The sequence below is a fragment of the Ostrinia furnacalis genome, unplaced genomic scaffold (assembly GCF_004193835.3).
Source record: "Ostrinia furnacalis isolate ACB-3 unplaced genomic scaffold, ASM419383v2 OfSCF4915, whole genome shotgun sequence".
NCBI lineage: Eukaryota > Metazoa > Arthropoda > Insecta > Lepidoptera > Crambidae > Ostrinia > Ostrinia furnacalis.
This window is the reverse complement of record NW_021135154.1, coordinates 602695-612788: the sequence shown is the minus strand read 5'-3', so window position 1 is coordinate 612788 and position 10094 is coordinate 602695. Positions and strand designations below refer to the sequence as shown.

The 10094-nt window shown below is 38.4% G+C and overlaps 1 protein-coding gene across 3 annotated transcripts; it reads right to left on the bottom strand.

Moving 5' to 3' along the window:
- Positions 1-334: 334 nt before the first annotated feature.
- Positions 335-9243, bottom strand: Mpi (mannose phosphate isomerase). Of its 3 annotated transcripts, XM_028314810.1 has the most exons (8): positions 9104-9243; positions 8879-8950; positions 8478-8801; positions 8001-8142; positions 7610-7783; positions 7252-7419; positions 6379-6581; positions 335-2643 (listed from the first exon to the last, which is right to left on the bottom strand). In XM_028314810.1, the coding sequence occupies exons 3-8, from the start codon at positions 8793-8795 to the stop codon at positions 2434-2436; spliced, it is 1215 nt and encodes a 404-aa protein (XP_028170611.1). In that variant the 5' UTR covers positions 8796-8801; positions 8879-8950; positions 9104-9243; the 3' UTR covers positions 335-2433. The 3 variants fall into 3 exon arrangements, with proteins under 3 accessions (XP_028170611.1, XP_028170609.1, XP_028170608.1); XM_028314808.1 differs by lacking the exon at positions 8879-8950; XM_028314807.1 differs by lacking the exons at positions 8879-8950; positions 9104-9243 and having other exon boundaries at positions 8478-8810.
- Between the last annotated feature and the right edge of the window lie 851 nt (positions 9244-10094).

Below are 10094 nucleotides of genomic sequence, written 5' to 3'. Positions count from 1 at the left end.
TAAAACATCTATTTAATGTCCGATTAGTGTAAGTTTTTGGTTCCCACAATAACTTTCCAAGATTTTTCTAAAAGACCATTGTGGAGACTATTAGTTGCCAATGACAAATTATTTGTTTTTTGTTATGATTGATTTAAGGTGTTTCTTTACGCTAGATAGACGTTCTTTTAAAGAAATCGTATAATTTAGTGAGTCCAATAATACATTGTAAATCACAAAATTAAAGTGATTTTAAAATTTTACTTAAAATTTTTCAATTTCCGTTTGGGGTAATTTTTTGCCCCAGGGTGTTCAAAGTGTAACCAAAAATAAGGATGTTACTTAAGGGTTAATAACAATTACCTACATTGATAAAAATTGGCAAGTCAAACAGTAAAATAAAATCATACAGTCAAACTTAACAGTTTAAAACCATTTAAATCTAATAAATATTCGTTGTTTACATTTGAGCTCTTTATTATTAAACAATTTGTATTGTTCAGCATCGAAGAGTTTTCACTTGAAGAAATTTACTGCCTCAGTTTTTAATGAGATGATTGAATTTGGCACTATGTAGATGCAAAAATCCTGAGAAAATTCGAACTCTATTGGGATTCCCTTTTAATTCTCACTTTCACAAAATGTTACCGATCTTTTTTTTTAGAGTAATGGTTATGGGAATCACGATTTCGCAAATGTCGCGTGTGTATGATGACGATGATGAAGGTAACATATTTTTATTTTAATTTAGCCTGATAGGCCTCAAGATGGCTTCCCGGTGCAGGTGTGAGAGACAGCTGGCGACTGGCCTTTAGGAATACCACTACACCCGGTCTTGTTGGTATGAGCTCTGTATCACAGATCTCTTAGAAACCCCAATAACATTCTTATTAATTTCCAATTTCTGGGGATCTCTTCTTTTTTTTTACAATGACTTGATTTGGGAACCACGATTTTGCCAATGTCACGTGTGCAATGATGACGATGATGGAAGTGAAGTGAAAAGTATTTTCTAGCTATTCAAACATTGCATATAGCCTGGTAGGCCTCAAGATGGCTTCCCGGTGCGGGTGTGAGAGTCTGCTGGCGACTGGCCTTTAGGAACAACTACTCAAGGTCTTGCTATTATGGGCTCTGTGTCACAGATCTCTTAGGAACCCCAAGTAAATTCTTTCTAATTCCAATTATGTACTTGGGATCTCTTCTTTTTTATGCCGATGACTTGAGTTTTGGGAACCACGATTTCGCCAATGTCATGTTTGTATGATGACGATGATGAAGGTGAAGTAAAATATATTTTTGCTATTCACACGTTGCATATAGCCTGATAGGCCTCAAGATGGCTTCCCGGTGCGGGTGTGAGAGTCAGCTGGCGACTGGCCTTTAGGAACACAACTACTCCAGGTCTTGCTATTATGGGCTCTGTGTCACAGATCTCTTAGGAACCCCAATAAAATTCTTATTTATTTCCAATTTCTTGGCATCTCTTCTTTTTTTTGACAATGACTTGGTTTTGGGAACCACGATTTTGCCAATGTCACGTGTGCTTAATGATGACGATGATAAATGTGAATTAATGAACTAAAAGACAACATTCATTATTCACACATTGCATATAGCCTGATAGGCCTCAAGAGGCTTCCCGGTGCGGGCGTGAGAGTCAGCTGGCGACTGGCCTTTAGGAACACAACTACTCCAGGTCTTGCTATTATGGGCTCTGTGTCACAGATCTCTTAGGAACCCCAAGTAAATTCTTTCGAATTCCAATTACTTGGGATCTCTTCTTTTTTATGGCGATGACTTGATTTTGGGAACCACGATTTCGCCAATGTCATGTATGTATGATGACGATGATGAAGGTGAAGTAAAATATATTTTTGCTATTCACACATTGCATATAGCCTGATAGGCCTCAAGATGGCTTCCCGGTGCGGGTGTGAGAGACAGCTGACGACTGGCCTTTAGGAACACAACTACTCCAGGTCTTGCTATAATGGGCTCTGTGTCACAGATCTCTTAGGAACCCCAAGTAAATTCTTTCCAATTCCAATTACTTGGGATCTCTTCTTTTTTTATGGCGATGACTTGATTTTGGGAACCACGATTTCGCCAATGTCACGTGTGCAATGATGACGATGATGAAGGTGAAGTGAAAAGTATTATCTAGCTATTCAAACATTGCATATAGCCTGATAGGCCTCAAGATGGCTTCCCGGTGCTGGTGTGAGAGTCAGCTGACGACTGGCCTTTAGGAACACAACTACTCCAGGTCTTGCTATAATGGGCTCTGTGTCACAGATCTCTTAGGAACCCCAAGTAAATTCTTTCCAATTCCAATTACATGGGATCTCTTCTTTTTTATGGCGATGACTTGATTTTGGGAACCACGATTTCGCCAATGTCATGTATGTATGATGACGATGATGAAGGTGAAGTAAAATATATTTTTGCTATTCACACATTGCATATAGCCTGGTAGGCCTCAAGATGGCTTCCCGGTGCAGGTGTGAGAGTCAGCTGACGACTGGCCTTTAGGAACACTACTACTCCAGGCCTGGCTGGAATGGGCTCTGTGTCGCAGATCTCTCCGGAACCAGACGTGACAATTATGAGGCTGGGGCTGGGACGGATGATTGTGTTGTAGGGCTCGTCGTCACCGTTTACCTGTTGCGAAATTAATTAAATGATAACTGTGGTAAATAAAATTCTTCTCGATCGATTGACCTCACCTGACTAATTAATATATGATACTGGTTAGGTATCCAGGTTGCACAGATTATTTGAATTCAGCTTTAATCTTTGAGGTAAATCGATGACATTATCTTGAATACATGCAGCCTAGAAAGCGACTAGGAGCAACATTATGTGGTAAAATAATAATAATAATAATAATAATAAGCCCCGCAGGGCAGCTTTGTGGCGAGCTGTTGGTGAGTAGCGACACCACGGGGCCAGTTGTTAATCCGAGTGCTCCCGAGAGTCGGTCAAGACCCTCGTCTTCGGCTTGCCGAAGTGGAATCCGAGAGGGTCTGCAGGACTTTCACCTCTGGCTTGCCTTAACCGGCCGGCCAGAGTGGAGTCGCTAGAGCTATATTGCTCCAGGGGTGGAAGTGTTAAAGGGCATAACGCCGCGAGTAACTCCGGAGAAAGCGCAGCACACCTCTCTACACCCCTGAGCTGGCAGACGCCAATGTTGCCCCTCAGTCCGGTCTATACGACCCATGACGCCAGGGGGGGCCCATTTAGTCGCTGGCTAGTCACCGCCTGCCATTATTTCAGTCCGAGACTATGAACCAGGCAGGTGTCCCGTAGTCTCCATCCATAGCCCAGTAACCAGTCCATCCACCCTTCATCCATAACCCTAGTCCATTCTCCAATAACTGCAATAGCTCCTGTGCACAGGCTGGGGATGGTCTCTGGCACCACTTTTATGTATGGGTGTAATTATAGTTTGTTTTAAAACCGTTGGAAACACACCAAGTTCAAAACACCGATTTACAAGGTGTACTAATACAGGCACAATATCATTGCTTGCTAGTTTTAGAAATCGTGTCGGGATTTTATCCCACCCTGGGGCGCTATTGGACTTCATAGACAGGATAGTCGAGAGCATTTCATCAGAGTCCGTTTGAATGAGGGCAAATGACGAAGTCAAGGACATGTTTGATCTTTCATTTTCCTGTGTTAAGCAGATGTTAGCGTTGATATTTTCTGCCAATTTTTGACCGACGGTAGCAAAATAAGCGTTGACTGTATCCAGTGATTCTTTTGGAGAGCTAGCAATATTTAAAAGCTCTGAGTTTTGGGATTTTGGAGGTTTACGCTGGGTAATATTATTTATGGTAGTCCATAATTTTCTAGGATTTTTTATAGCCTTTTCAAGTTGGTACTTGTCGTAATTACGCTTTAGTTTCTTTATTATATTGGTACAGAAGTTTCGATAACGCCTATACGTAATTTTTAGAATTTGGTTTCCTGGATCCAATCTCAATTTGTTTTGCATAGCATTTCTGTTCCTAATACAGCGAAGAACACCCGCAGTCATCCAAGGCTTAATAGTTCGTTCTTGTCTAGGTATTGGGGTAGTGATAGTATTTGACCTAAGGCATCTCTGTATGGTACCTATAAATAGCTCTGCAATAAGGTTGGGATCGGCTAAGGTCAACAGATCATTAAGTTTATGTGTTTTAAGAGATTCCAAAGCTTTGTTAAAATTAATTGTCGTTTTAACTGTATTTAATTCATTAATATTTAGTTTTCTAAGGTTGGACAATTTTAGGAATGTCATGGAGTGGTCTGTTATTGTAGCATCAAGAACAGCAACGGTTGCCGTTTTATTTTGTTCTAAATTAATTATAATATGATCAAGACAACTTTCGCCTCTTGTTGGTAGGATATGTCCCGGGAGCATACCATAAACAGCTAGCATATTTAAATAGTGAATGCGATTTGAGCGAGTTTGCGACGGCTCATCAGACTTGAATAGTAAATTTATATTTATGTCCCCCGTTAATATAACGCTTTTATGTTTTTCAATAGATTCTAAATGTAGGCCCAAGGAGTGTATAAATTCATCTGCATTTTTGATGGATGGTGAGCGATAAATGCCTATAATAATAACATCGTTTATACAAATTTGTAAGCCAGATGCATGGGTCAGGCTTAACTCGTTTACAGTAGCATTGTGTGTGTTTTTAATAAAAGCAACTACACCATCCGCTTTGTTTAGGTGTTTGGTTGTATGAAATGATGCATAATTCGCAATTTGTGGGATGTTTTTGTTAAGATCTACTCTACATTCACTAAATATAATTACATCAGGCAGAAAATTAAAATTACACAAATTTAGTTGAAAGTCATCCAAGTTAGCGTAAATACTGCGTATATTTTGAGATATTACTGTGAGGTCCGATGTATCTACTGTTAGAAAAAGTGAGAAATTGTTTATTGGACACTTGAAAGAGACCGCTACTTCTGTGCTGTCTATTTCATTAATATTAGATAGAGAGCTATCCATAATAAAACATTATAAAATTAGAAGTCGTAGCTAGTGAAATCATTTTAGTTACTTTATTATTATGTAGTTTGGTTAGATATGGTAAAAAAGTATGTAAGTGAGTGCGTGCACAGAAATCAAGTTTAGGTGTGTAATTTAGATTTTGGGTTAAATTACACTGGTCAACAAAAAATCAAAATTAAAATGGTGCCGAAATTCTGTTGATAGTTTATTATTAGGTGTGTATTAGTAATAATAAAAATATTTTTCTTTTTTTTTTCCTACGTGTAGTTTTTGATCTACCCTCAGTTTTAAATTTTAGCTTTAATCGGTACTTTGGTTGCACAGTTTGTAATGTTATCGGTATATTTTTATAACGAAATTTATTTTAATATCATGTCTGCATTGCCAAGAAGTTGCCTCAACGATCCAAATGTAATTTGTTACATTTGTGATGTGTACACAGTTAAGAATTTCAAAAATTTAGACAAAATTTTAATAAAAAGTGCTTATTTNAACCGGCCGGCCAGAGTGGAGTCGCTAGAGCTATATGCTCCAGGGGTGGAAGTGTTAAAGGGCATAACGCCGCGAGTAACTTCGGAGAAAGCGCAGCACACCTCTCTACACCCCTGAGCTGGCAGACGCCAATGTTGCCCCTCAGTCCGGTCTATACGACCCATGACGCCAGGGGGGGCCCATTTAGTCGCTGGCTAGTCACCGCCTGCCATTATTTCAGTCCGAGACTATGAACCAGGCAGGTGTCCCGTAGTCTCCATCCATAGCCCAGTAACCAGTCCATCCACCCTTCATCCATAACCCTAGTCCATTCTCCAATAACTGCAATAGCTCCTGTGCACAGGCTGGGGATGGTCTCTGGCTACATCCCATGATATAGTCAGAGACTAGATCCAGCATGTGCACCACTTTCACTTTTGTCGATTGTTTTGCGCTTAAAACGGCCTCTACGTGTTGGATCTGTATCCCCACGCAAGCCTTATAAAGGACCGGGCCACTTTTGACCCGTGAGCTCCAAAGCGTACAAATAATAATAATAATAATAAGATTTATTTATTTCTCACACAAAAATACAGGATACAATATACAAAACATTAAAGAAAACTCATTAATGATTGTGTGAGACCGGAGCCTGAGCTAGGTAAATGAATACCTGTGTTACAGGTCACCGGGCCCCCACCACCAAATTTGTGTATCCTAAATAGATGAATTTAGTAAAAACGGTAAATAATTGTTCCATACGAGTATAATACTGCACTTTACAATAAAATTTTAGATAGTTTCTTTTGAAAATAGGTCTCAAACGCCCTAATTTAGGCGCCTTACTAATAAGTGAACGCAAATCATTCTGCAGCGACATTTCTCATAAAAAATCATAATCTCCCTACCTTAATTTTCGCAACAGCAAAGTCAGGCACAGGCGGTCGCCAGATACAGCAGTTTTCATCTTCCAACTTCGGGTTGAAGAGCAGTTCATCTTTGGTGTAGCTGCCATAGTCCAGCATGCCTACTAGAGTGGGCACGTCGATGTGTTTGGGAGTGAGACCCGCTCGAACCACGTTGTCTGAACACGCCATGCACTCTACGCAGTCTGTAGACAACAAAAGCTAGTTTTTATTAAATTTCGATGACACTTCATCATCATCATTTCAGCCATAGGATGTCCACTGCTGAACACAGGCCAGCCTAAATGATTTCCATAATGGCCGGTTGGTAGCGGCCTGCATCCAGCGCCTTCATAACAACAAGGCGAGAGTGAATAAGCACTTACAGGGCAGATATGTACCATCCTATACTGCATCCCACTTAACATCAGGTGTGATCGTGGTCAAATACCTGCTGTGTTATGCATAAAAAAAACACTTAAGAAAATAAAAAAATAAAAATAACCTTTTGGGCCCTACCAGAGTCCACTAAAATATAAATAGTTTGGAAACCTCAATAGTTCAAAGTAAAAAAACGCATTTAAGAACTCGAAAGTAGTCTTTTTCCCTATGCTTTTTCCTTATGTTATGTTTGGATAAATGATTTTATTGCTGTCTTGCATTCAGCAAGAAAATGTGGTTTTCTATAGTTGTAGGTACTTCCATATTTTCCTCTTCAATGTATGACTATAATATTTATTGTGTAACTTGTATGTATTTGATTGTGTAATATATTTTATTAAATTACTTGATCCTCTTGCAACTGCAGGTGAACATAGTTGAATCCATAAGGTTTAATGTTTCTATTAGTTAATAGCCAGAACAAACTGCAATTACCTCCACTAATATACGCATGTGGCAAGTTAGGCTTGAGGAAGATGGCTTGACCAGGCCTGAGCTCTAAATAGTTCATGAAGTATGGAGCCCAGCAGCCAACATCACCAGGGAAGTCACTGTGCAGTCTTTGGACAAGCTGGTAGAGTAGTGATAACTGTACTGATGCATCTGAAAAGAACATTGAATAACCTTGTAATAGTAAGAAATAAAAAGACAACGGGAAAATAATGTTTAAAATATGCATTGCCTTTTTAAATTCTTTTTCCTTTTTTGTACATTATAATATTTCTACAAGTTTGCCAATGTCACTCTAATAAAAAAAACTAATAAAGTGATGGAATATTTTAATATTATTTACCTTCTTTCTCCAGTCTTGTCAGGAATTTGCTCAAGCTTGATGCAAGTGCATCTTTACTGGCAGTCATGAGCAAATGGAAGACCTGTTTGAGTATGTTTTGGTCTCCTTGGTCTTCTTGGGCTAAGAGGGCACTGACACTGTCCGCTGAAAGTATCTCTGTCAGCTCTGGTAGTTCTGCAATATAAGAAGTAAAAAGATATTTAATTCCATTCAATTAAATCTTGTTAGTTTAATTAAATACAAGGTGTACCTGTATGGATTTAAATAGATATGCATTGGTTCTGAGAGTTATAATAGGGAAGAGCTATTAATAAACTTACACACACAGTTCATTCTCTCTGATATTATTATTATTATAGTTCTTTTAATATTAAGCCTGTTCATAACTTACTTGTCAAAAAGATCTTAATTTCAGACAAAGGTCTAAATCCACAGAGAGCCTCAAACGGTGTTAACGCTATGGCAAGCTCCGGCTTATGATTCGGGTCCTTATACATGTCCGGGAAACTTTTGTGAAGTTCTTCAGCGTGTTCCTATAATGACAAACAGACAAATTATTGATCATGAGTTGACAAAGATACAACATAGTTGATAACACTATCATTATTGCATGTGGGCTTTGAATTACCTACCACACAGTCATAGGCAGTAAATTAGAATTATCTCTTGTGATAAGAAATTATAAATATCTTCACATTGGATCAGTCTCAGGATAAATAGTGGCATTAATTGACAATATTTTGAAATTGCATCATAAATTGGTTTGTTGCTATTAAATTGGTTGTCCTGAATTTGTTGCTATTTCACATATGTATTTGAAATACCAATAAACAATTTGATTTAAATTACAACTTAGTTCATCAGTTACCTTTTTAGGATGAGCTTGTATAGACAATGCCTTTCTTATTGACAGAATTTTAAGCAGAAACGGCACAGAAACACCAAATTTGCTTTTGACCACTGGGCCGATAGCATCCAGGTTATCTTTGATGTAATCTCCGAGCAGCACGTTCCTGTCTATTATCAGTGCAGGCCCGTTGGGATGTGTCCCCATCCATAACTCAGCGTAAGGTTTTGAAGCGTCGATAGAGACCTTGCTATCGGCACTAGAGAGCAGCTTGGCCACCATACTGTCAGATCCCAGTTTGCCCCAGTCATAATTCTGCACTGTGCACTGTAACTCCATATTAGTCTGCAACATTCATTAGTTACACTCTATAGTTAACAATAAAACAACCTTAGCTTTAATTTAGTAACCCATACACTTACCGGCGTGTAGTACTTGTAGTTTAATTTATTTCATTTGAGCGATTTTAATTTATAACCACTTAGAGGTGGAACCTTGAAGAATTGTTACAGTCAATTCAGAATTTGAGCCATCTTTAATGATCAATTTACGAAGACTACAATATTATTTTTAAAAAGAGAGTAGAAGTAAGGACTCGAGTTATTTTATAAAATCTAACTTTTGAAAGAAATTGTAAAGTACTTTACCTTTTTAATAAAAAGATTTGCTTAATTAAAACAGCAGTATTCAGCAATAATGACCACAATCGTTAGACAAACGACAAACGATTACAAAAACAAAATCACTTTATAATTTTTAATCAAGAGCAAGATAAAACGTCACTGCCAGCTGCAATCTGTCAATGTCAAAGTTTTTAGTGATGTAGAGACAACCAAACAATTGAACAATTAATCGCTCGCACGTGATGATTTGTACGAAAGCCCTAGAGAAATTCTAAGTATGCCATAGTAGGCAACAACATTGCATTGATATAATTAAGCCAGGTCTCCAGCGCGTGTTTTGTCCTACACTATCAACAAAAACATGTTCACAACTAATACACATTTTTGTTTGCATCAATAAATGTTTTTGCTCTCCTTGCCCAGTGGAAAACATGTACGTAGTACGTAGTGCTGGAGGAGACCCGGGCCAGCTTACGATAATCACTTCATTTCAGCCACAGAACGTCCACTGCTGAGCTGAACATAGGCCTCCCCCAATAACTTCCACACATCTGCATCGCACGGTTGGTTAACTACCTTTATGAGGTCGTCGCCGCGTCGGCGGAAATGCGGAAGGCGAAATATATCTCAGCGAATACGAATATTAAGAATGACTGCCTGACACAAGCATATATTTACTTAATCCAAGTTAAAATCAATATTATGTTACGACGATTAAACATTTCGTAATCGATCAATTTTAAATCGATTAGTACTAACATCACTATTGACTGGCCATTTTGACGGTAGTGACCTTACTTTGTGGCGGGAGCTTTCGAAAGAGTGAACCGTATCTCAGCTGTACGTTTTAAACCTTAGAGATAAGAGAAAAACGTTTTAACCTCATGTTGCCCCTTAATCACTTTGTATACTTAATTCCATGTATGCGTGTTTTTCTTGTTGGTTGTCCTAATAAATAAAATAAAATAGTTAATTAAGATTGTTTTATTGGGCGGAATCGAACGAAAGATTTTTC

Bases quoted from the DNA above. Each gene is read 5' to 3' on its own strand.
- Mpi (XM_028314807.1), bottom strand. From the start codon at position 8,810: ATGTTGCAGACTAATATGGAGTTACAGTGCACAGTGCAGAATTATGAC. The intron at 7,784-8,000 runs GTAAGTTATGAA...CTTATATTGCAG, and splicing joins AATTAAGATCTTTTTGACAA to AACTACCAGAGCTGACAGAG. The intron at 7,420-7,609 runs GTAAATAATATT...TGTTCTTTTCAG, and splicing joins GACAAGACTGGAGAAAGAAG to ATGCATCAGTACAGTTATCA.